General features: G+C 44.6%; 1 protein-coding gene across 2 annotated transcripts in view; it reads right to left on the reverse strand.

Moving 5' to 3' along the window:
* SETD3 (SET domain containing 3, actin histidine methyltransferase) overlaps window positions 1–27,801 on the reverse strand; it is a 182,043-nt gene that overhangs the window by 30,813 nt on the left and 123,429 nt on the right. For both annotated transcript variants that reach the window (XM_029597913.1, XM_029597912.1), the window contains exons 7-9: window positions 18,257–18,315; window positions 15,409–15,523; window positions 12,605–12,679 (exon numbers count right to left, since the gene is read on the reverse strand). In XM_029597913.1, coding sequence (XP_029453773.1) covers window positions 12,605–12,679; window positions 15,409–15,523; window positions 18,257–18,315 — 249 coding nt within the window. The remainder of the gene's footprint in view (window positions 1–12,604; window positions 12,680–15,408; window positions 15,524–18,256; window positions 18,316–27,801) is intronic.

A 27,801-nucleotide genomic window follows, 5' to 3' on the forward strand; every position in this document is an offset into this window, starting at 1 on the left:
AAACACTGATTGGCCTCATCCAATATTCCCTTTTCTTCCAAAAATTGATTCAATTGTATGGAAATAGCTTTTCCACACCCCTTTGAAAGAAAAGGAATATTGTACACTGGCCTGAATTTGGCAAATACTGATGCATCTAATGAGAAAATTACTACAAAATGGAACTCATTCGACAGTATCTAAACTCAAAATCAACCAAATCACAATATTTAAGCCTGCTAGACACCCTCTAGATCCAATCCCTGCAAAATCCCTGAAAATAGTAAATAGCATAATAACGCCAACAATCACAACCATGATCTGATATAATCAGAAGGATTGGTCCCTGATAAGGCAAAACAAGCTGTGATTAAACCCATCCTAAAAAATAAACTTGGCAGAAGTGATGATTGGGACAATTATCAACCAATATCCAACCTGCCTTTCATTGCTAAAATCCTAGAAAAAGCAGTGTTATCACAACTAGAAAGCTACCTAGAAGACAATTTTCTATACCCTAACCAATTCGGCTTCAGAAAAGATCGCTCTAGAGAAACCCTTCTCGTTTCACTGACTATGTACTACAGGGATTTTTGATAACGATGAATCCTATATCCTGGTACTAACTGACCTAACAGCAGCCTTCGACATCATAGACCATTCCCTGCTATGCCACCAGCTGAGAAAAATTGCAATAGATGGAACTGTTATCAAATGGTTCTTGTCCTTCCTAGCAAACAGATCATTCCAAGCAAAGCTGGACAATCACATATCTGATACATTCCCAATCAATACAGGTGTCCCCCAGGGATCAGCACTCTCAGCTACCCTATTCAACATTTACATGCTGCCACTATGCACTTTACTAGCAAAATTAGGAATTCAATTCTTCCTCTATGCAGACGACGTACAATTCTACAGCCCATTCGACAAATCATATGAAAAAAACTACCTCGTCACCGTCAACATACATGAAGGCAATACAACAAAGACTAACTCAGCTGAAATTAACATTAAACATAAAAAAACCTGAAATTGTATGGTTAAGGAGAAATTCCACAATAACCAAACTGCCAATCCTAGACCTAGGAAACTAACATTACGCCCTCAGATCAGGTACAAGATCTAGGAATACAGATTGATGAAAATTTGTCAATGAAAAAGCACATAAGCAAACTAATTAAAACAGGATGCTCAAAGCTTCGAATAGTACATGGACTGAAACCTTTACTAAAAATACAAGACTTCCACACTGTTCTATAATCACTAATATTTTCCAACATAGATTACTGCAACTCCCTATTCTAGGACTACCCTCTGGACTCATACAACCATTACAATCACTACAAAATGCCTCAGCCAGACTGCTACTAGGGACAAGGAAATTTGACCACATCACCCCCCCGCTGATAGCGCTGCACTGGCTTTCTGTACAATACAGAATTCACTATAAAGTACTGACTCTAATTTTTAATATCAATAACAATATTAACCCCTGCCTATTAGGAGTGACTCTTCAACCATACACACCGCAGAGAGCCCTAAGATCGCAAGACAAAGGACTTCTTAAAATGCTTACAACACGGAGCACACACAACGCAAATAATAGATTGCATGTTTTCCATAGTGGGCCCCAAGTTATGGAACTCTCTCGCAGAGTCCCTACATCTGATAATACAGAAAGAAAGTTTCAAACAGGAACTCAAAACGCGGCTCTTTAGAAAATCTTATAAGCTAACAAAGGCCAATAAACTGATAACGTCACTATCAGATCTTTAGACAATAATAGTGAATTGAGCAATGTAAAATGTAAAAGACTACATTCTAAGTATGGCATATAGGATAATGAAATGAAATAGCACCTTAATTAACCCACACTTGATGCTGTTGTGTTGACCTAGAATAAGTATTTATAATTGTGAGAAACTAGATAATGCATGAATATGACCTAGTCTATGTATTAGCTGTTTGTATTGACCTATAATATGAATGCTGACCCAGAAACCAAACGATGACTTTGTAAATCGTTGTGATCTTATACTGGAACAATGGAATATAAAATACCTAAATAAATACTTATCTGATAATTTCCTTTTCTTTAGGACAGTCAGATGAATCTAGAACAAGTGGGTTATGCACCTCTACCAGCAGATGGAGACAGCAAACTGACTTCACAGTATATAGTGAAGGCCAACACTAATACTTCGGTATATAAAAACAAACAAACAAACAAATAAATATACCCTTGCAGTGACATCAGCCTGCCAATTCCCCTGCCAGACGCCCAATATACAAAGAGTTGGTGTGAGAGATGGCACCCCCGCAAATGCTTTTGATTTCAGTTTCAAATTCCCCCCCCAAGAGGAGGATACCTTAGGATAGGACCACAACATATAAAAGTGAGTCCCCTCTAGCCCACACCCTCTGCAACACAAAACAGATGAAGAATTAGAACATTTTTTTAATAAAAGGCTGGATATCTGTATGTGCGAAAAAGTCGCACCAACAACTCCCTGCACGTCATGCACACAGATCCCGACTATGCCTCCCTCCATATGACACTCTAAACATCTTCATCTAAAGAAACTTGAAGATCACCATTCCATTTATCGATAAGAAATTGCAGTCTCCAAGACACCTCATCAGTATCCATAGTACACCTGTATAGCTGAGAAATGTCCCCCCCGGATTGTAGAATGACCAACAAACCTTTCAACCAAACCAGGGATACAAGGGGTCCACCCCCTAGCCACCTGTTTTCCAATGCAGCCCTAATGAATATATAAAGAATGCGTATTCCTATCTCTCCCTTATGGCTCCTGTTTGGTTGCATTTCTCCATTACGTATTCATGATCTGGGAATCCGCTTGCTTATTCAAAAGGAGTGTCTAGTGGGGAAGAAAGTTATTTTATTACATTGGCGAGAGGTTTCGCCTCCTTCGTATTGGACCTGGCGTAATTGCTTCCATCGAATGATGCTCCTGGATGCGGCAGCGATGAAGCTTTCTCCTCGCCACAGAAAGCGTTTTCTGGAAGTCTGGGACGTTTATTTGCAATCGCTACCACAGCGTGTTCGTAGTTTGATTCTCAATGAGTAACTACATATAGAATTTCCAGGACTGAGGTTTTTTTTTAATTTGGTGTTTATATTTGCTTCTGTTGCCTTAAATTCTGTGGCCTGCTGAGTATTTCTCTCTACATATGTAGACCATGGTTTTTGTAAAGAGCTGGGGAGGGATGAGGGTGGGAAGGAAGTCAGTTTTGGGGGAAATATGCACTGTTTGTTGCTTCCGTTATATATTATGTAGGAGAGTGGCTCAGGAACACACCACTCTCCCTATGTTTTTCTTTTATTAAAATAATAAAAACAGTTTACATAAAAAAAAAAAAAGAATGCGTGGTGGGATCCAGCTGATATTTGTCCCCTAACGCATGGAAAGAAAACATCAAGTCACCATTCCAAAATTGCCATACAAATCATAATCTGCACTGTTGCCACAGTCCCATGTCCAGAAAAAAAAAAAGTACAGAAAGAAGTCATAGGACTTAGAGGAGAAACTGGGGACAATTAACCTTCTGGTTTTCCTAAACACTTGTAAGCTGCACTCCAAACTCGAACCGTATGTGCCAAAATGGGACTCGGAGGACACAGTGTACCACTGGAGAACCTTAAGGCATAGTCAAAAGTAAAGGAAGGTTCACCCCACCTACTCGCACTGCAAGGGGCAGATTTTCAAAGCCCTACGCACGTACCTTTTAAAATCTGCCCCTAATGGAAGCCAAGCCTCCAAATAGGTATGCCCAGTCCCTAACACCGCAATCCGAGCAGCTCCATAAGAACTGCGTATCCGGGAGACCCAAACCAGCCTGCTACTCTCTTCTATACAAGATTGCCAAATTGATGCAGGCCACTCGACCAAATAAAGCTGCTCATCTGTCCATTCAAGGTCGTGAATGTGGACACGTTGAAACAAATATAAAAGTCAAAGTAAAAAATTTGTCTTAAGCAAATTATTACGACGATCCCCCCCCCCCGCCAATGAAATGGATAAGTCGATCCAGGCTCGAAAAGCCTTCTTAATTTGAGATAACACTGGCATAAAATTCAATTTGTAAAGATCCTGAAATCTAGGGGAAACCTGTACACCTAAATAGACAAAACCCCCTCCTTTAACCACTTTAAAACTTGCCAAACACCTGGTAACATTCCTCTTGTAATTGAGAAAAAGCAACGCTTATTTTCCATAATTAATTTGATATCCAGACACTTCCCCGTAATAAGATAGCAACTGCACCAAATAGGAGCGCAACCCCCAGCTTGGGAAAGAAACAGATAGACATATCAAAAAAAGGGAGCAGATAATGGTCACCCCTGCCTAGTCCCATTCTTAATGAAGGACTCCATTAACTTGAACATAGGCCCATGGGGATGTGTACACTGCCCGTACCCAACACGGAAATTAATCTGGCAAACCAAATTTTGCCATCACAGCAAATACTGCCACTGAATTCTATCGAAGGCTTTATTGGCATCCAATGCCATAATTACCCCCAACAATTTCTTTTTCTTAGCCCACCACAAGCCAGCATAAGAACATGCCATACTGGGTCAGACCAAGGGTCCATCAAGCCCAGCATCCTGTTTCCAAAAGAGGCGCAAGTACCCTTATTCCATGCTACTAATGCCAGTAATAGCAGTGGCTATTCTCTAAGACAACTTGATTAATAGCAGTTTTGTGGATGAGTAGGCGATGCTCTTTTTCTCACTGTACTTGTCAAAGCACCAGTCTTATTTCTGTGTTCTAGCTCTTTCAACCTTAGAGACCGGCAAAACCTTTAGCTGCTCTCACACCCACTCACCTATAGACCCCAAGGTGAGCAAGTCTATTTGTGTTCCTTTTCCAATAATGCCAACTTGGCCTCCAACGTTTTGTTCCTCAAGGCCAATTCTCTTTAGATAGCTAGCATATCCAATTTTACCCCTCAATACTATTTTAAAGGCTTTCCAATGTAATGCAGGATTATAATTGTTAGCATGATGAAAATTAAAATCCTCAATAGACCCCTTAATCAATGTAAGAAATTCCTCTTTACGCAACAAGGCTAGATTCAGTCTCTATGTGCGCAAAGAGCCTCTGAATGATCAAAAGAGATCAATAGATTGGATTATCTGATAATTGGCAAAATAAAATTGCATATGTGAGGACTACCATCCTACTTGTCCTGGGAGAAAGCAGAGTTGCTTACCTGTAACAGGTGTTCTCCCAGGACAGCAGGATGTTAGTCCTGACATGGGTGACATCATCAGGATGGAGCCCAATCACGGAACACTTTTGTCAAAGTTTCTAGAACTTTGACTGGCACACTGAGCATGCCCAGCATGCCACCAACCCTGCATCCAGCAGGGGTCCCCCTCAGTCTCATTTGTAGCAAAACATACGAGTGAAAAATAAAATAAAACATAAGTGAACCCAACTCATTTTATTTTTCGCTCGTACTTTTTGCTACAAGCGAGACTGAGGGGGACCCCTGCTGGATGCAGGGTTGGTGGCATGCTGGGCATGCTCAGTGTGCCAGTCAAAGTTCTAGAAACTTTGACAAAAGTGTTCCGTGATTGGGCTCCATCCTGATGATGTCACCCATATGTCAGGACTAACATCCTGCTGTCCTGGGAGAACACCTGTTACAGGTAAGCAACTCTGCTTTCTCCCAGGACAAGCAGGATGGTACTCCTTACATATGGGTGAATAGTGAGCTACAGGATGCCCGAGGAAGTGAACCAAAAGCACCCAACGATGTGCAACAAGCACAACAACAGGGGTGGTTTTTGGTGGAAGGGCAGCCTGAGTTTCACAGTGGGATGCAAGAAGGAAGTTGGGTTATTAAACTGGAAACAGATTACACAGGACAGACTGGCCAAAGATAGAGTCCTGTCTGCCAGCCTTGTCGAGACAATAATGAGCTGCAAAGGTGTGGAGAGAGCTCCATGTGGCAGCTCTGCAGATGTCAGCAAGAGGTACAGAACGGAGGTGCGCTACTGACGTTGCCATGGCTCTTACTGAATGCGCTTTTACTCGTCGCTGTAGCGGAAGGCCTGCTTGTTGGTAGCAGAAGATAATACAGTCAGTCAGCCAGGTGGACAGGGTCTGATTGCCAACTGGAATTCCTAGTTTGGTTTTATCAAAGAAGACAAACAGTTGGGTGGACTTCCTATGGGCTGCAGTGTGTTCCAAATAAAAAGCTAGCACAAGTTTACAGTCCAAGGAATGCAGAGCCTCTTCGCCTGGGTGTGAATGGGGTTTTGGAAAAGATGTGGGTAGTATTATGGATTGATTTAAGTGAAAATCAGATACTACTTTTGGTAGAAAGTTTGGGTGAGTGCATAGCACCACACGGTCATCAAGAAATTTTGTGTAAGGTGGGTAAGTTACCAGTGCCTGTAGTTCACTTACTCTGCGGGCCAATGTTAAAGCAGGTAGGAAGAGCACTTTCCAAGTGAGATGCTGTAGCTTGCAGGAATGTAGAGGCTCAAACGGAGGTCACATGAGCCGTGCTAGTACCACATTGAGGTCCCAAGCTAGATCGGAGGACACAGGGGAGGCTTCAGTTGGAGTAAGCCTCTTATAAAACGCCCTACAAAAAGTTGCGCCAAGATCGGAGCATCTCCTATGCCTTTATGGTAAGCAGCTATGGCGCTGACATGCACTCTGATGTAGGAAGTTTGTAGACCAGACTCTGAAAGGTGCCAGAGGTAGTCCAGGAAGTTTGTTGTGGGGCAGGAAAAAAGATCTATTTCCTTTGCCTTACCCCACAAGGAAAGTCTTGTCCATTTGGAACGATAAGATTTCCTAGTAGAAGGCTTTCGTGAAGCTACGAGTACCTGGGACACAGTGTCTGAAAGGTTTAGGGATTGTAGTATCAACCTTTCAATATCCATGCTGTCAGAGACAGGGAGTGGAGATTCAGATGACGCAACAACCTGTTGTTCTGTATTATCAGAGTTGGATCTGTGCCCAGGCAAACTGGTTGTTGGATTGATAGGTCGCTTAGGATGGGAAACCAAACCTGACGCAGCCAGTGAGGAGCTATGAGGATCATTATGCCCCGGTCCTGCCATAACTTCACGAGAGTCTTGCTGATGAGTGGAAGTGGAGGGTAGTCCACGAGTGGGCGAAGTGGAGTGGAGGGTAGTCCACGAGTGGGCGAAGTGGAGTGGAGGGTAGTCCACGAGTGGGCGAAGGTATCTCATGGTGGTGTCTTGTGGCTGTGGTGTAGAGAATAGAAATTGTTTACTTTGCGATTGTGAATAGATGCAAAGAGGTCTAATATGCAGGCGGCCCCACTGGTGGAATATTTTGTTTGCTACAGTGGGATTTAAGGACCATCATGGGGATGAAAGGTCCGGCTGAGATTGTCCACCATTACATTGTCCATACCTGCCAGATAGGTTGCTCTCAGTAGCATGGAATAGGAGAGATCCCAGACCCTGATCTGCGCTGCCTCCTTATTTGTTGAGGTACCACATCGCTACCTGGTTGTCCGTTTGAATCAGGATTACCTTGTTGGAAAGGCAATCCTGGAAAGCAAATAGGGCATATTGTATTGCTCTGAGCTCCAGAAAATGTATCTGGTGCTTTGATTCTGCTGTGGTCCAGGTTCCCTGGATTTGCAGGTTGTTGAAATGAGCTCCCCAACCGAGGTTGGAGGCATCTGTTAGTGTAATCTGAGGTTCTGGAGATTGAAAGGGTAGTCCTATCAGAAGTTTGGACTTCTGAATCCACCAAGCTAGTGATAAGAAGCTGTTTGGTGTTGTGGACAATGTGGGACATATGTTGAGATGACTGGGACCACTGGGTTTTTAAGGTCCATTGTGCCACTCTCATGGTTAAATGAGCCAATGGGGTGACGTGAACCATGGACGCCATGTGACTTAAGGTTAAGAGATGATGAGCTGTTGTGGTTCGGCGAGTCTGTATTGTTTTGGCCAAGGTGGACAATGTGTGCACTCGATCCCTTGGGAGAAACGCTTTGGCTTGCCTGGTGTCTAAATCTGCCCCGATAAAGGAGAGGGTACGCAATGGGGTGAGATTGGACTTGGGATAGTTTATTAGAAACCCCAAGGATTATAGTAGCTGTAGAGTAAGATGAAGGGAGTGAAGAACTACTTCCTTGGATGGAACTTTGAGCAACCAATCGTCTAGATAGGGATAGACGTGGATGCTTTGTCGTCTTAGGTAAGCTGCTACTACTGCTAGGCATTTTGTGAACACACGTGGCGCTGACGCTAGGCCGAAGGACAGCACTCGGTATTAGAAATGTCGGTGACAGACTAAGAATCTGAGGTATTTTCGATGCGGAGGGGGTTATTGCTATATGAGCATATGCCTCCTCAAGGTCTAGAGAGCAAAGCCAATCTCCCTTTTGGAGGAAAGAGAGCATAGAGCCCAAGGTTACCATTCTGAATATTTCCTTGCGTAAATATTTGTTTAGGTTACGTAGATCCAATATAGATCGAATGCTGCCTGATGTTTTTGGAATTAGAAAATAATGGGAGTAGAACCCCTTCCCTCACTGAACTGTAGGAACCGGTTCTACGGCATTGAACCAGAGGAGGGTTAAAAGTTCCTCCTCGAGAATTGGAGAGTGATTGGTTGTTCTCCACACAGGACAAAGTGGGAAGTCTGGTGGGAGCATAAGGAAGTTTAGATGGTAACCTTGGGCCACTACAGAAAGGACCCATTGGTCGGTTGTGATTGTGTGCCATATGTTTGCAAAGTGGCACAAGCGGCCTCCTACAGGAAAAGTTGCTGGAGGTTGGCTGTTGCTCTCTAGAATGGAGTCAAAAACCTGACGCAGGACCCGTCTGCGGAGCTGGTTGGGTCTTGGGAGGTCTGTGTTGGCGAGATTGAGCTTTCTGATAGGGTCTGGATGGATGAGACAGAGATGGGGGAGGATAATACCTATGGGCTTTGTAGGTTAGCCTCCTGGGATCCCTTCTGAACTGCCTTTTAGTGGTGGATGAAAAGTCAGAGGGAACAGTAGAAAGTTGACGCAAAGTCTCATGATGGTCCTTGAGTTGCGCAACTATTTCTTGTATTTTCTCCACAAATAAGTTGTCCCCTGTGCAAGGGAGGTCTGATAACTTTTCTTGGATTTCTTGACGCAAGTCTAACACTTTTAACTAAGCCCACAGTCTGGCACTTATACCTGCCGCGGACACTCTTGAGGCTGTGTCAAAGATGTCACAGGCAGCTCTCACCTCGTGTTTTCCAGAGTCAAGGCCTTTCTGGAATATGGAAGTTAGACCCTCTTGAAATTCTTCTGGCAGAGTTTCTGAGAAATCTTGCACTTGCTTCCATAGGTTTCTAGTGTACTGGGTCATGTATAGCTGGTAGGCTGCCTTACATGCCATCAACATAGACCCTTGAAATACTTTGTCCAAAGGCGTCCAGAGATTTCTGCTCCTTGCCCGGTGGGGCAGAAGAATGAGGCCGGGATCTCTTTGCTTTCTTCTGAGCGGATTCAACCACTACAGAGTGGTGGGGGAGCTGGGTTTTCAGGAAATCTGGAGCTGTTGGACTAGGTAGGTAGCATCAGTTTTTCTGTTTACCGGTGGAACTGTAGCTGGGTGTTCCCAAGTACGATGCAATAAGTCAAGGAGGACTTTGTGAACTGGGATTGCCATGACTTCTTTTGGGGCATCCACGAATTGGAGAACCTCCAGCATCCTGTGTCTGGCGTCCTCTTCAATTTGCAGCTTAAAAGGAATGGTTTCAGACATTTCCTTTATAAAGCTTGCAAACGAAAGGTCTTCTGGAGGGGAGCGCCGTCTCTCTTCAGGAGGTGAAGGTTCTGATGGGATGTCCTCAGAATCCTGGGAGTCAGAGGAATCATCAGTCCAAGGATCATAAGGCTAGTCTCCTGCACCTTGTGGTTCTTCTGATGGTGGAAGTCCTAATCCAGCCGGATCCGGAGGTGGCACCGAAGGAACCGATGGAGGAGGCACAGAGGTCGGTAGAGGCACCAATGGTATTGGTGCTTTGGATGGACGTCGGGGTGGTAAAATACTGGTTGGACCTGGAATCGGGTCCGGCATCGACGGATCACAGTCATCATCGTCCGATGAGAGGAATTGGTATCTATGGCGGAGGAGGAACCGGCGGCATCGAGGGAATCGTGGGCCCGGAGGGCGTGGGCACCGATGGAAGTGCGCCGATAAGGGTATCTAATCTTTCCAGTAATGGAGCCAGCACAGTAGACATCGGGTCGGGCCTCGGCATGGGAGTTGGTGCCGGTGGCGACTGGAATCCTTTAATCGCCTGGAAAACTGCCTCTTGAACCATTCAGTTCAATTCCTCCCAGAAGGCTGGTGTAGGTAACACCGCTTCCAGGGTTGGAGGCTCCAGAGGCATTGCCGGAGGGTCCACAGTATGTGGAATCTCGGCACCATTGCTGGTAGGGATCGCCTCGGTGTCCCGGGTCCAGAGGAGGATGGGGGCTCCTCTTCCCGGGACTTCTTTGTCAGTGGTTCCATCGACGCAGATTCCTTGTCTGTGCCGACACTGGAGAAAGTATCTTTTGATGCCAGTGCTTCTCTGTGCTCGGCGCGGTCCTTTTCCGGCGCCGAAGATGAGGAAGTCAATGCTTTTGAATGGGAAGAACCCGATTGATTGAAAGAAGAGTAGATTTGTACCATTCTTGCATCAAGCTAGGTAGAGAGCGCATCAAGCTAGGTAGAGAGAACATGGTGCATGAAAGTTAGCCTAACCACGCCCACCCACCCCACTTTTTTTTTTTTTTTTATCATCACGGGCGCTATTTTCGCTATATTTATAGTAAAATGATGAATCTAGGTCTGAGTCCTTACCTCCCTTGAATGTTAGATTAAAGGGAGTAGCATCTACTCCTGAACAGGAGAGTGACAATTTCTGTCTTTCCTATGTTTAACATCAACTTATTGTTATGTAACCACTCTTTACCTTAGCTAAACAGACACCTTTTCCAGATCCTGACTGATTGATGTCATAATCGGGAAAAAGAACTGGATATCATCTGCATAGAGTTTGAAATTTACACCCAATGTGGAAAAAAGAGAACAGAGGAATAAGATATATTGAACAGTATAGGTGATAGGGAGGAGCCTTTGAGGAATCCTAGTGGCCAGTGGGTATGATTTAGAGAAGGCCCCATCCAATTGTACCCTGTAAGAATGGTTTGTCAAGAAAGATGAAGTACATTAGCATCAATACCCAGAGATCTTAACCAATCTAGCTATAACAGATGGTAAGGATCCGTCTTTGGCCATTATAACCCCCCCCCCCCCAAAAAAAAAACAACAACAAACAAACCCCAAACTAGATATATTAGTACTGATGAAGGATTCTTGGCCAGGGTAGCAAGGAGCTCACATCAGACACATCTAACTGTGTTCAGCACATCACATGACATGACCCTCCAACATCATCTAAAAATGTGTATACCAGTGAAATCAATGTCAATGTTTTAATACCTGAGAAACAGAATGCCTGGCTCATAAGCCCGCTAGGATTTTAGCTGCTATATTTTGAATTATAAGGAACTGTTTTAGAGGGTTTTTTTGTAAACCCATGGCACTACAATAATCTAAACTTTAGTATAAGAGCCATTGCAATCTTTGTCAAATCTGGAGCTGGAAAAACCAATTGAAAATATCAAATTAGCCTCGCATTGCCGAATGCAGATTTACCAAAGCTATATGGTTCTCCAGAGTTAATTTAGAATCTAATATTACCCCTAGATACTTTGCTAATTTACAGATTGGAAGATCACAACCAGCTAGTGAGATACACAAGTACTCTGGAGGATTTGATATGATTATCCAAAAACCCTTGCAACTGCTCCTTTTGATTTTCTTGTAATATCCACATTTTTATCAAAGTCACCCTTTCTAAATTTAAATGCTACTGCCGTAGTTTTACTTATTATTCTCCCTTGAGTGATTATGTCAAATTCGATTGCATTATAACCACCAGAGCCAGGCAGCTCCACCACTGGTGCTCCTTACACCAGACCCTCTGTTCCACTGAAAACTAGACCTAAAGTAGCTTCCCGTTTCATTGAGTCCATGTCAAGGATCTAAGACATTAGAACGAGAGCTGATAAACCATAACTGAACAAAATTCTATAAAAAACATCCCCTTCTTCCGTTTTGGGTATGTAACCTGCAAACGTGTGGAGTTTGTACAAAGTAGTTTATGGGGCAAAACCATGTCAATTGTGTGGATATTATTGATTGTCAATTGTATTACTGTCTCAGTTATAAGGAGTTTAAAAAGCTTCTATAAAAGAATTAGGGTGGCAATAATCCTGCTCTAAAACTGGAAGAGAGTTCACCCAAGGTGGAATGCCACTCAAAATCTAAAAACTTTTAAAGGGGAAATGCTTTTGGAGGGGGAAAATGTTAAGCTTTTAGCGGTCAAATAAAAGGGAGCTCCTTCTAAAGAAGACATCTCTAGTCGGGAAGGTGTACTTCACACACTGATCCCAGAAACTGCACTGCTGCTAAAAGCCAGTGACGATACCTTGCATGTCTGTCTCATAGGATCACTAAACAAGTGATTTTTTTTTCTATCACACAAATCCTTACCTGGTCTCCTTCTTTAAAATCTTGCAGTGCTACACATTCACAACGGTCATCTTCTAAATTGTAACCTGTAGTTATCTAGCCAAGGGAAAAAAAAAAATGATATGTAAAGTTTAAACCTTAGTTGTATTTTTCCGCAAGACTAGCTTGTATCCAGATAGAACAGAATTACCGTATTTTCTGCTCCATAAGACGCACCTGACCATAAGACGCACCTAGGATTCAGAGGGGGAAAATAAAAAAAAAATAATTTTGTGCTAAACCGGCTCTGTCCCCTGGCGTCTGTGCGTCTTATGGAGCAAATTAGGGGAGTGCATAACATTTTTTTCTCCCCATTTTGTTTTCAGGTCTGGGGAGGGCCATTTCAGTCCACTCCCCAGATCAGAACACCTTTATCTTTCTCTGGGAACCCACCCCTCAAAAAAAAAAAAAAAAAAAAGAGACCCCCCCCATCCCAACCCTTTAAATTAATTAACCCCCCCCCCACAAGACCTGCCAACTTAATTTACTACAACCCCCCACCCTCCTGACCCCCCCCCCCCCCAAGACCTGCCAAAAGTCCCTAGTGGTCCAGCGGGGGTCCAGGAGCGGTCCGGGAGCGATCTCCTGGGCTTGGGCTGTTGGCTGCCAGTAATCAAAATGGCGCCGACGGCCCTTTGCCCTCACTATGTCACAGGGCTTGTGACTGAAAACTTTTGGCAGGTCTTGGGGGGGGGGTCAGGAGGGTGGGGGGGTTTTGTTAGATTTTTAGTTTTTTTTTTATATTCACTCCATAAGACGCACATACATTTTCCCCCCACTTTTGGGGGGAAAAAAGTGCGTCTTACGGAGCGAAAAATACGGTAAAAAAAAAAATAGTTTAACACATAGCTGTTCCTCAATTTTCCCAGTGAACCATTTATGAAACCCAAGCACCAGAATTATTCAGGCACCATTTTGTCACACACTTCTCCTACATATCACACCCTCGCTTCCAGAGTTTAATATGCAACTTATCGGAATGCAGTAAATGTTGCAGTGGCGGATGAATGCTAAAACATTAAAAGCTGTTTAGAAATGTTCTAGACAAACCCAAGCTTTACAAACACCTCCTCCAGCATTCGGCACTTTTGAATTTCTGTGCATCATCAAGGTCTAGACAATGCGAGGATGCTGAGCCACTGCAACTCTGCAAAAGGAACAGGAAATGGAATATTCCTTCACTGGTAATTCCTGCAGCAGTCAGACGACCCCGATCACGTGCCCTCGTCGGCAGCCGGCCATCCCACTCCAGTTGTCTGCTAGTCACGGGCAGAAAGGACCACAGCCTGGTATAAGTGCTGCCTGGAGAAGAACCATCACTGCAGCAGCCAAGATGGTGGACAGGGCCAAGGACATAACAGGGTAAAACCCTTGTGGGCTTGCAAACGAAGGCTCACAGTGCCCAAGAAAGGATGCTGTAGCTTGGTGCCAACAAGGAGCAGATGGAAGCTGCAAGGCTTTAATGAGATTTAAAAATAAAAAAAAAAAGCCCTCACCAAAACACATATGAAATACCCTAAAATCCAATACAATACAAAGTTCAAATTCCAACAAAGTAGTGGCCTCAATTTAGGTCTCTAATTCAGTGCTCTGAAAAGTCTCACAATATTTGGCTGGGAAAAAAAATACCATCAAAAAGACCCAATACAAGAAACAGTATACTGAGAATTCATCTAAGATTCAGATCCAAATCAGGGCCCTAAAATAAGAATATAAGTTATACCATACTGGGTCAGACCAAGGATCCATCAAGCCCAGTATCCTGTGTCCAACCAAGTCACAAATACCTGGCAAGTACCCAACACATTAAATGAATAGATCCCAAGCTATTAATCCTTATTGAATAGCAGTAGTTCATGGACTTTTGCTCTAGGAACTTATCTAAACCTTTTTTAAACCCAGTTACACTAACTGCCGTAACCACATCCTCTGGCAATGAATTCCAGAGCTTAATTATGCATTGAGTGAAAAAGAATTTTCTCCAATTTGTTTTAAATGAGCTACTTGCTAACTTCATGGAGTGCCTCCCGGTCCTTGTATTATCCAAAAGTAAATAACGAATTCACATTTACCTGTTCAAATCCTTTTATAGACCTTTATCATATTTCCCCCCCCCCCCGCCGACTCTTTTCCAAGCTGAACAGCCCTAACCTCTTTAGCCTTTCCTCATAGGGGAAATGAACAGTGGCTTCTGAGGCAATGACAAGTCTAACTTTACCCTAAAGCAATGGGGGTCACAGTCTTTTCCCTGAAATCCATGATATGTATATCGGGTGGAGACCCAGTGACTGCAAACCTCTCTTATGTATATTCACTGAGGCTATCCAGAAAACCAGGACTGGGTTGGGTAACCCTACACTACAGGATAGAGAGTCTCCAGGCAGCACAAGCACCCCTCGTCTCCAACAGACCTAAAATTACACTAATAGGTAGCCCCTTCAATCTCAACTTTCAGGTTGTTCTTTTCAGAAACCGTGCAGCTGGATGACCACTGCTCTGAATGGGGTTCAAGACAGCACACCACTGCCACATCTCCCAGTCTGCAGTGGTGACTTTTTCCCCCCTTCTCCCTTGGGAGATCAGAAGCAGGCCTTCTTTGCAAGACCTGGGCAGAATGGCTGGCTGCAGGAAGCAGTGGTGGGACAAGGTATGACGCAACTTCCTCTTGGGGGGTAGCCGGCCTCAATTATATTCCCCAGCAGTAGTGCTCGCAGGTGTAATAGAAAAGGTCAGCTGGTTTGGGGAGTTAAAGGCTGCTGAAGCGATGCCACAGTAGAAAGCCGTACCAGTCCATTGGTGTGATTACACATGTCCCACAGAGGAATCAAAGCCAGAGTAACCCGGGAGCCATCCTCGGTTGGAATCTGGTTCTGTCGGGTCATAACCGAGGAAACCGCCCATCTAGAACAGTGAATAAAAAACAAACAAAAAAACCCACACATTTAACAGACCATCAGCTCTTACTTTTTGCAACCAAGTTGCCACAAATCTAATAAAGATTTTTTTTTTCATTCTTTACTCAGTCGACCTTGCATACCTTTATTATTAATTTTGTATTTTAGGATTTTCATTTACCATGAAAATCCCTGCCAAGCAAGCATCTAAAAATCAATCCCTTCTCAGCTGAAACAGATTGGATTAAAGAGGAAATCTATGAACACAACACTAGCTGGTGTGAAGTTTGCAGCATGAATCCACAATTCAGACTAGTTTTGACTTCTGTAATTAACAGGAAGTAAGAAAAGCACAATTTTTTATTTTATTATTATTATTTTTTTTAATACACAGGCATTACCATTCTTCCCCACAATTGTTAAATAAGGAGATGAATGAGATTTGGCAGGCTTTTGGTTTTTTTTTTTTGGTAGGGACCAAGCTCTGCTGGGGATGCTGTGGAGGTCCTGTTCAGTCCTGGGGGTGGAGGGAGTCATAGGTACGGGGCAGTAATCATCTTTAGGGCGGACGATTGCTGGGACCCCCTGATGCACGGCCCCTGGCTGACAGTTTTGCTGCAGCGACTGGACTAAAGCAAAAATGAGAGGAGATCTAAAGTGAGATGAAAATAGCCTTGTGCGCCTGATCCCAGGCCTAGCATTCACTGGCTAGTCAGGCCCGCTTCTACAAGTCATTAAAATATGGATTCTGGGATGTGCAAAGCAAGAAACCTGGGATAAAAGTCTCAGGCTGCTTTCACTCGCTCCTTCTGGCTCAATCGGAACCAGGTCTGGGGTCCAGCCCCGTGAACCCTTTATTGGCATTTTTCACCTCACTTTATATCGCCTTTAGTCCAGTCGCTGCAGCAACAGCCCTGGGCCAGGGACCGTGCATCGGGGGGGGGGGGGGGGGGGGGGGGGCGCTCCCTCTGGGACCCTAAAGACTGCTATAGCACCGAACCTATGACTCCCTTCCCCCCCCCCAAGGACTGAACGGGGCCCTCCGCAGCATCCCCAGCTGAGCCGGGCCCAACCAAACCAAAAAGTTTGCCAAATCCCATTTGGCCCCTTATTTAACAATTGCAGGAAAAGCCCTTCCCATCCAGATCAACAGAAACAATGTAGCCCACTGTGAGATTCCCGAGTTTGCCAGAACTATGGCATTGAAAAAGAATGAAATCAGTCACCCATGTAATTCCAAGGTGCATAATACTCGCAACACCTGCTAGATAAGTTCTTTAAAATCCTACCATTTAAATGCCATATCAATTCTGCCTCTCTCCCAAACACTAATTATGTTCTAGTCTGTCATGTACAGACCTTTGGCACTGCCCCATCCAGGAGACTATAGCTGGACAGCCAAGAGAGTAAGTTCGTGGGTGGTAAACTAGGTTAGAAACTGGCTGAGGGTGATGCTAAACCAGGGGCTCTGAACCTGGAGGTCATGGACGGGCTTCACAAGAGACCCATAAAACCAGGTACAAAACCAAAATCGTGTATGTATGTGTTTATATGCATTTTTCTGGGAAGGAGATCAATAGCTTTCACCGGTTTCTCAAACAGGGTCTGCGACCCAAAGAAGCACTGCACTAAACTGAGCTTGTCCAAAGGCAGCAGTCCTGGGACTGGTGATGATCATGGTTTCTCTAGAGACATTGCATACGGACCAGAGGAGCAGGGATATCATCTGGGGCCCAGGCCTGAAACAAGGTGAACAGGCTAAAAAGGTTGGAATAAAGAAGGGATTTAAAAAAAACAAAACAAAACAAAAAAAAAAAAACAGAAATCCTGAGGACCCGTCAACACCATGACAGCTCATCCAACAACAACAAAAAAAAAGATAGTAATGCACGTGGGATACAGAAACTCAGGGAAGTCTATGAATACGGAAAAAGATTAATGTTAAGGACTTAAATATGTACACTCTAGAGCAGTCCTTGGGGCACATCCAAGCCAGTCGGGTTTTCAGGATATCCACAATGAATGTGCACAAAATAGATCTGAATACAGTCAAAGCAGTGCAGGTAAATCTCTCTCGTGCACATTCATTGTGGATATCCTGATAGCCTGACTGGCTGGATGTGCCCGGAGGACTGGGGTGAGAAACACCGCTCCGGAGCAGAGGAGTGATGGGGAAGTACGAAGTCAAGTCAAATACCCGATGGGTCCGGAATAATGCACAACAGAAAACCATTTTTCAGCAGAAAGAGTCACGATGCGAGGTTTGTAAATGGGGAGCAGGAGTAACATAAGGACGTATTTCCTGGCGGAGGGTATCGCTGCGTGTATACATTGGCCTCCGAGCACAGGTGGAAAGGGGGACATGTCCGGGGCAGGGTCCTTAACAGCAGGAAAGCAAATGGAAAGCTAATGATCAGCTGATATCGGCAGTACTGCAAGGGATCGAGAACATGGGCAGTTCTCTCTGTTTCTGCATTTCTCACTCCACACCCCCCCCCCCCCCCCAATATGAAACTAAGAGCAGTTCCCAGGATGCTATGGAAAGGCTCTGATCCTCACCCTTTCTGCTTATTAGGAAACTTCTGAAAAGCTTATCAGTATAGAATTGTAAATTGACGATTTGCGCCGTCACAGCAGGGTTTGCTTCGTTCTAAAGCAGTCCACTTACTTTTCAAGGCATCAAAACCACTTTTAAAAAAAGAAATTAAAAAAAAAAAAAACGCCTGCTCGGAACACCAACCTGTAGTCATCATAAGTGAACGATTCCTTCAAGGGCAGTTTGTTGGCATTAGGATGACTCTGGGAATTCAGAGTTTCAGAAGAGCCAAGGAGAAAAAGAAGAGGAGGAAAAAACAGAAATCAGTCAACAGAATTTCATTATTTAGCTGCCTAACAGATCCTAACAAGAGCCAAATGAAGCAGGAGGCGTACAGCCGCACTACAGAGGGATCATCATGCTATTATGCTCTCATACATCACTGTCAACTTAATTTGTTGTGCCCAGCAGCCGCCATAAATCTGCTTCTTCATATTTCGAGACTGGAACCCACAGACACCACAAAAATATAAAATTTAGGTGGAATCTGACTCTAGGCAAGGTAGCACGCTGTCCTCATTTCAGAACCACGTGCTATCGGGACCTAGCAAAATCTGAAGGTTTCACAGTAGTGCGAACTCAGTCCCCTATGTGACTCGAGCAGTCAAGGCGGAAAGGGCCACCCCTTACAACAGCGGCCGTGCCCACGCACCGGGGATGGACGTCGGCTCAGGCTCTGCTAGCAGACGGAGTCTCGAACTACCCCCTTCCCCCCCCTATTACCCGCAATTCTGCGCTGCAGCAGAGCTCATTAGGGCAGCGCGCACAGAAACCGCTGTACGTCCTAACTTCATTTAACAGGAAGCAAAGATGAAATGATCTCAAAGGTAACTGGTAGTAAAACTGATAACATTTTCATAACTTAAAAAGTGATCTGTAAATCATCCTCCTTTCAGTATTTAGCAAATAAAAGGTAAAAAAAAAATAAAAAAAAATAAAAAGATTTCCTTTAAGTTTTTGCTGAAACAAAAACGAGCACGTCCCTCGCGCGCCCAAGCCGGAGAGTTGGCGTGCAACACGGCAGCAAATAAACGCAGCCTTCCGAGCCGAGGCAGTCCGACTACTTGAAAAAGAAATAATTTTTGTGCCCGGCTAATCAAGCCCAGATTAAAACGTGCTGCGCAGCCCTAAAATTTCGCTCCTTCGGGTTTCCACTTGGGCACCATTAGCGAAATTTCCGCCAGGGCCTGGGCTGGCTCCAGGCTTAGGTACACGGCTGTGCCACTGTTAATGCATGGAGCTCCCGGTCCTACGCTGTCTTCACTCCCGATGCATTAGCATCACAAGTGCGAGGTAATTTATCATCTCTCAGCGTAATGTACTCGCTGGCACTGTGTGCAGGACAGTGGGGGATGAGGTAAAAGTAGCTCAAACCGTAAATCAATTAGAAAACAAAAAAAACCACCCGGCGCTCAGCGTGCAATTTTAGGCAGATTACCCATTACAAAGGGCTGCCGATTGGGTGTTAAGCTCCCATGCATTCTCTTTCCTCCTTCTAGAAGCTTTAGAAAAGGACTAGACGTGAAATTCTTCAAGATTCACAATTCTATTGTCTGAACGCTGAATGTACAATGGAGAGATGATACAGTCATTTAAATTTCAATTGATTTTTTTTTTTTTCAGATCAATTCATACAGAATCATGCAGGGGTTTGTAATTTATAATGTTTCCAGCTGTTACCACAACGGTTTTTTTTTTAAATTATATATTTACTACTACAACACTTCCGTTCCAGCGAAAAAAACAAAAGGAGAGAAACATTTCAGGTACCAGGCTATCTCCAGCCACTGATCGACAGGGTTTCGGGTCAGAGTTTCCCCAAAAACTGCTCTGGTGACCCTTCTTGTCAGTCGGGTTCTTAGGAGACCTACAGTAAGTATGCAGGAGATAAAACTTGCATACACTGGATCTCTAATGGGGAGACTGGCCATGGGGGTCACCAGCACAGGTTTGCAAAGGCCCAATCTATTAAAATTATTTATTTCTGTATTGCCATGCTATTTTTTTTTTTTTTTAATTTCTTTCAGCTAAGTGGACTGCCTGATACTGCTCGTAGCAGAGTACATGCAGGCAGAATTTCTCTTCTCAAAATGCACCATCCTGAGGACAGGAGAATTATATATAACACAGATGAAGTGAACGTTTCTAAACAAAGATGCCTCACACATGAATGAAAGGGGACACCACTTCTGTGATTTTCAAGCTCCTGATGTGCACACTTTGTTGAATATGCATAATTTTTCCTGGGGAAAAAAAAAAAAAGCTACACACAAGCTAGCAGCTGTAAAACGTGTGGGGGCAATTTTTCTGGGATAATTTTCAAAGGGAAAGGTAGGCGTGCACCTTCTCTTAGAAAACAAGTGCAAAGTGCACAGCCCGCAGACTTTTCACCAATGTGGGAGGCTATAAAATCATCCCCGCACCCCGATGCCTAGATAATGCATAGGACATGGATGCAATGCTGGCACAAAACAAACCCACCACGCTGCCTGAGATCACCTGCTTAAAGTTAGTTTCTCAGTGTGGCGGTGCCTTGCATCAAGCAAAGTCAAACTCCACGTAAAACACTTTCATCTACATTAAAAGCTAAGTTTTCCACTTTATTATTATTTTTTTTTAACAATTGCCAATGTGCATTGATCTAAGTTATCATGTTTAGGACTATAACTAGAGCAGGGCCAGACTGGCCCCTGATGGGGGTAACACATAGTAAATGACAGCAGAAAAAGACCAGCCAGCCATGCAGCCTGCCGAATTATTCCTTTCCACCCTGCAAGCTTATCTCCCAGCTGCCAGCCACAGAAGATACCACTTCTTATCCAAGCCAGTTTTTGTCATCTTTCTCTTTTGTTCTCTGCCACCCCGGTGGATAAGCATACAGAGACCCAACCTTAATCCAATTACCACCAGCCGTCATCCTACCCCATGTGTTTGATTGCCACGTTCTATAATCTAAACAGCTACCAAAACGAGTCAGGGTCTTGCCCATTTGGCCTCCTACGGTCCTGTGACCTTGCTGGATGGGATTAACCAGCACAAGGGCTGCTGGAGAATTGCAGCCTGCTGGTACCAGCCTGGCCACCCCATGCCCAGTGGTGTCACTAGGTTGTGTTTTCTTTATCCACGCCCTGTTTTCTGCTTATCATCTTGATAGATACTGTGCAAAAATTCAAACACTGCTGTATAATGATGCTAGAAAACTTCTCAACAAATCTGGGTAATAGAGGGTGGGGAATACAAAAGTGACTCAGTAAGGGCTCCCAGTAAGTGGATTTCACTTACTGGGAGAGCCCTTGCATCTCATCTCCCACCACCAGACACAAAACATACTACTTGGCTTGAGGTGTACAAAAGTCCCAGGCTACTGCTTTACATATTCCACCAATTATGCATATCAGCACTGTATTTGTTCCACTGTCAGTGCCAGCTGCTAATGCGCCAAGACACTCTACATTGGTGCCATAAAACTACAGCCAACAGCCCGGATCACGAGCACACCGGACCTCTCCAAATACACACGCAACCCCCCCCTTGGCCCTTGCCAACAATCCTGCAAAGTTTAAGGATTATGTCTGCCTTTCAATATCAAACCCACATAGGATTTTAAAGGTAAACACACCAAAAAAACGCCCCAAACAAACAAAGGAGCAAAGAGGACATTTTAAAAAAGTTAAGTATTGTAAATAGCAAGATTCCACCTTCCCCCGATTCATTCCTGACCTTTCAGAATTTGCTAATAAAGAAAGTGAGACATGAACAGTATATGTTCCAGTCCTACATATAAATATATAGACTCAGAGAGATCGATATTCAGAGAGCCAGTAAGCGGCAAGTTACCCAGGTATTGTGCATAACTTGATCCAGATTTTCACTGGGAATTATGCCCCCAAGTCTGCGGTTGAGTTCACTGCAAATAAGTTAGGGATGTAGCTTTAGCTGGATAATTTCTCCAGGCAGACGTACGCACGTAACATGGTCAGACAACACTCAATGCGTGCACTCACTGGCTCCTCAAACGCCTCCGACCCTGCCTCAATGGGTCGGGCGCCTGAGAAATCTCGGCTTGGAGAAGGGAAACATCCAAATCTTGGCTGTTGGACGGCTACCTCCAAAAGTTAACCACACAAAGCCTTGGAGTATTAACCTCGACGATGCGAAGTAGCGACTCCGATGCGTTAACCGATTTCCAGCTCTGAACCCCTTTCCTACGTGACAAACGAGCCCTTCCCTTCTTATGAAAACTGAATTTTCATCGTTTGCCCTACTAAACATTTCCGCACGAGCTGCTGGCACAATAAACCCAGCACCCAGGCAGGCTGCCTTCTGCCTACAGAAATAATGCAAGTTGTACCCGCTATCCACTTACAAAGCACCGGGCTAAGACCATGCGTTCTGCTTTAACAACGCTTTATCGCCAAACCAAAATATATGACATCCTGGGTTTTCCTGTTGACCATGGAAATTCAGGGCATCAGCACAGATTAATATGTACATGCACACACACATACAATCATTAGGATAGATGAATGGAAATATATCGATGCCTATATACAGATATCTACTGCCATTCATCAAGCCTAATGCTTCAAGTAACAAGAGAGCTCGAGGAGCTTATTTTGACTATTAGGGCATGCTAGCCCCTGTCACACTGAAGAAAAAAGGAAATATCTATAGATATGTATTTTCTTTAAACAAAACATTCCTACTGAAAACTGTCACAGCATATAGATGTAAAATGTTATCTTGAGTCCCTGGCTTCCATATTTAGAACAGGTCTCATTACTGTGGCACTAATGCCATCTACTGGCACCGTGGTAGAGCACCAGCCTCTACAGGCTTCACGGCACACGGGGGATTAAAGGACAGTCCCACGCTAATCTGAGGCCGTCTTTACGTCACACCCTTGGACACGACTGGGGTGTGCACCAGCCAACCCACCGAGATCAAGACATTTACTGGAAACTGTCAATTTCCCCCATGGGAGTCAGAGAATTCTAAAGCCTAAGCAAATCATAGTTCATCAGATCGATTACCGGCGCTCGGCATGGGGGGAAAATGATTTCTCCGTGATCACAGTTCCATGATCCTGAAAAAAAAAATAATCACCGTGTGCACATCTTTTGTTCCTTCCCCCCCCCCCCCCCACCAGAGCTAAGCTGAAGCCTGGGAGCAGGAAGAAAAACAAGCCAGCCCACGCAGAACCCACTCTTGATCCGTAACCGCACAGCCACCCCACAAGTGAATGCGTATTTAAAAAAAAAAAAAGAATTTAGCATCAACAAGTCCCACTATAACAGGATTAGTATAACTCAAGAATCCTAGTGCTGAGGAGCAAACTTACAAATCTAACACAGCAAATAAACATACATTCAGAAGAGTCCTACTCTACGTCACGCTGACCCTGCGCTGTATAGCACGTAGATCGATGTAGATCAGGGTTCGGCTTTCCTTTTATGTCTCTTTGACATAAATTCGGCATTCGACACCGCGGATCATCTTACCTTACTCTCTAGGTTGCCCTCTCTTGGTATAACTGGTTCTGTTCTGTCCTGGTTCTCTTCGTACCTTGCCAACATGTCTCAACAAGTCCATACTGATTCCTCTACTTCTTCCTGGACTTTCCTCAGTTCTGGGGTACCTCAAGGATCTGTCCCTTTTGTGCCCTATTTAATGTCTACTTAACACCGTTATTCCGCACGCTGGCCGGCCCTGGAGTCCATTACAAACTTTACGCTGACGACATTCAATTATTTTTGCCTTTAAATGAAACATGGATCTCAACTGAATCATTTCTCACCCTGTGTCTTACAACCACAGAAAAATGGCTTCACCATAACAAATTAGCTCTTCGTGTCTGAAAACCTGACATCATTACTCTATCACATTTTCCTGTTAAAAACACACGTACTAGTTTCTCATTTGAAACCCACGCTATTACCATTTCTCAAACCGTCTGTAATTTAGGAGTCACCATATACCCCTCTCTCTCTCTCTCTCTGCGTGACCATTTCGCAAGCTGCATTTTCTCCATCACCTTAAACCCCTTTCTTGAGCACTCTGATTTTCATTCTGTTCTTCAATCAATCCTATTTTACAGTATAGATTACTGTAACTCCCCATATATGTCATTCGTCCTTTACAGATAACACAAAATTCAGCAGCAAGACTTTTAACCAGCACTCCCATTCATGAGCACATTACTCCTGTTCTTGAATCATTACACTGGCTCCCAATTTCATACGGCATACAACACAAACTTGCCCTGATTATGCACTCAGCTATTCACAATATCCATTCCCCCTGGATCTTGTTACCTGCAGGGGAGCTCCCGATGGAGCCGGCGTTCCTCCCCGACACTGGCTTCCGTGCCAGCGCGGCACCGCGTGAATCAGGGCTTGACCACGCCCTCTTTTGACGTCAGCTGCCGGCGGAAGTTCTGCTCAGCACGGGAAGGCTTGCCCTCTTTAAAGGGAACTTCTTCACTGCTGCGCTGCTTCGGCCACGAGTAGTGTTCAGGGATTCTGCCTGGTGTTTCCTGCTGCTTGCTGCCTGCCTCGACCCGGACTGCCTTTGGACTCCTCTGCCTGCCTCTGGATTGTTGCTTTGGTTCCTGTTGCTTGCTGCCTGCCTCGACCCGGACTGCCTTTGGACTCCTCTGCCTGCCTCTGGATTGTTGCTTTGGTTCCTGTTGCTTGCTGCCTGCCTCGACCCGGACTGCCTTTGGACTCCTCTGCCTGCCTCTGGATTGTTGCTTTGGTTCCTGTTGCTTGCTGCCTGCCTCGACCCGGACTGCCTTTGGACTCCTCTGCCTGCCTCTGGATTATCACCTTGGTTGAGCCACTACCATTTGCCTGGACCCGGTTCCTCGACCATGCCAGCATCCCAGCGTCTCTACGAGACAAGGTAAGCGGTCTTCTGTCTGGGTTCCACGACTAACCGTTAACAGATCTCCTCTGTACTCAAGATCCACGCCCCTTCCCAGTCTCTTGGATCAGCAAGCCTAACATTGCTCAATGTTCCTTCCCCAAAACTGACCCGTCTCGACGAAACCAGCAAGTGAGCCTTTTCAGCAGGTCCTCTCCTAGGAACAGCTTACCAAAAGAGGCCAGATGCCTTCGCGAGAGAATTTTTTTTTTTTTTTAAAGCACTAAAGACCTCTCTCTTTAACAAAAAGCATTCCCAAATTTAAGCAATTTATAGTTCCCTGGTGTCCCGAGCATGACTCTCATAGTCTGCCTCAGTCCCTCCATGAGTCATCCCTGTGACAGAGGTATTGGCTATGTGCCTAGGTGTTTTGATTCGTTTTTTGTAACGTGTCCTTATCAATCTGTTACTTTAACTTTTTGATTTTATGTTTTTCTCTCCAATTTTTTTGTGTTTTTAATGTACTCTGCCCTGAATGTAGGAAGGGCGGGTAACAAATGCTTTTTAAATAAAGTACTAACCAACCAGCAAGATGGCACAGAATTTGCAGTTGTGTTTTTTTTTTTTTTTGTTTCAGGGTTGTATCTTTTCTTAAAGATATTACATCACCTTCCCCCACCACCAAATTTTTGTAATTGTAATAAAAGCTATGGGAAGTGGGCACAGAATCATAGAAACAATGCAACAGAAAAAACACCATACGGCTTATCTAGTCTGCCCATCCACAACTGCTCAGCTCTACGATCTACAATCCCTATCGCTTCTTCAAAGATCCCTTATGCTTGTTCTGTAAGAGTGGTGCCCTCATGGGTCATACCAAGGTCCACTGAGCCCAGCATTCTGTCTCCATGAGTGGCCAGTCCAGGTCACAAGTACCTGGCAGATCCCCAGTAGCTGACCTATTTGTCTCTCCCAGGGAGAAGCGCTGGCTTTCCCAAGTCTACCTGGTTACTGTTTATGGACTTGGCCTTCAGCGAACTTGTCCAGCTGCCTTGTGACCCCACTATGTTAGTCACCTTGACCAGATCCTCTGGCAACAGATTCCATACCTTGATTGTGCGCTGAATGAAAAAAATACTTCCGCTGTTTTAAATCTGCCAGTTGCTAGTTTCATGGAGCTCCCCCTAGTCCTAGTTTTATTTGAAAAAGGTAAATAGCCATGCCATATTCATGATTTTATAAATCTCAATTATATCCCCTCTCAGTTGTCTCTTTTCCAAGCTAAAGAGCTCTAATCTGCTTATTATCTCTTCTTAAGGGAGTTTTTCCAGCCCTTTCTATGTCTCTTGAGATGGGTCGACCAGAACGGCGCACAATACTCAAGGTGCAGGTGCACCATGGATGTATTCAAAGGCATTTTGACATGCTCAGTTCTGTATTCCTTCCCACATAATTCCTATCTTTCTATTTTCCTTTTTCACTGCCACCACACACACTAAGCCAAAGATTTCAAGGTATCGTCCCATGCTTTCTTGAACTCAGATACGGTCCCTGTCTCCGCCATCACCATCCCCCCTTCTTTCTCTGTGTTCAGAAATAAAATAAAAGGTAGTGTAAAATGACAGCCCTGGCCAGACCTTGGAAATTCAACCAAAAATATACTCGCCGTGGTGCAAAGCTTACTCGTGTTTAATTTCTTTTTATGTTTTAAGCAGATATTTAGGGCCACAGACTAGTGGCAACAAGTTGGAAACCCTCTCCATAGTACGTCCTCCGCTCGCTTCTGTGGAGCTCCCCTCCACGCCTGCTCAGCTAATCGCTGTAAAGGAGCATCCCTGACTTTACTATAAGAGGTAGCGGCAACTATAGCCTCGCTCACTGAGTGGGCACTTTGCTCACACGCCTGAGGCCTTCTCTGTAGGATACACGAAAAGCCCGCAGGAGGGATGCAACGAAGGGCGGAACAGAGGTGCAACGTGGGAGGGAGGGACGGCAGCCACTGCACTCACAAAATACAGAATGCGGGTCGTATTCTGAAGAATTGAATTTGACTAAGGCATCACCTCCCTCCTGTCACATGGCAACTGTATTGAGACCGAGAACAACCCGGGCATCGGGTCACCTAAAATCCAGCGCCTGACACCGGGGCCGGGGGCAAGGGCACCGCTGCTGTCAAGGGGCCCAGTGCAAGAAATGCTGCCGTCATCGCAGGTATTAAGGTCAGGGGGCCCGAGCCACAGTGCAGCCACTAATGTCTGGAACCCCCCCTGAGAATCTGCTGCTGCCAGGGCACTGTGCCCGGATCCTTCAGGCCCTGTATTAGTGTGCGCCAAGAGGGAGGGAGGAGACCGTGCAGGGGGGAGAGCAAAAAAAAGAGTCAAAATAAAGGAAAAGCAGCAAAAATAAAAATAAACAGACCAAAAATGAAAGCAAAACAAAACACTTCAAAATTTTAAAAAAAAAGCAAAAGAGGGGGGAAAAAAAACCCCCTTGGCTAATAACATTTTTTGGCTGGCACCTAAGTTTTCTGGATATTTTTCCACTTCCAACTAAACAAATATGCAAAGTTTCCCATATATATTTTCCAGTTAGATACGTAGAATGATCCATTTGCAGCAATGCCTCTCACTATTTCAAGATGAAAGGGAAAGGAAACCTGTGGTTCAAAGGTGTAAAAGCACAGCCGTGAGCTCCAGCGCGCTCATTCAGGAGCATTTTGGCTTGGCAGTCCCTGGGTGGAAATGAAATCTCCCTATCAAACACTTAATAAAAGCTGTCAATATATCTCAAAAGAAAAATGACACAAATGCATTAAGTATTAAATA

This window comes from Rhinatrema bivittatum, chromosome 4 (assembly GCF_901001135.1).
Source record: "Rhinatrema bivittatum chromosome 4, aRhiBiv1.1, whole genome shotgun sequence".
NCBI classification, from domain to species: Eukaryota; Metazoa; Chordata; class Amphibia; order Gymnophiona; family Rhinatrematidae; genus Rhinatrema; species Rhinatrema bivittatum.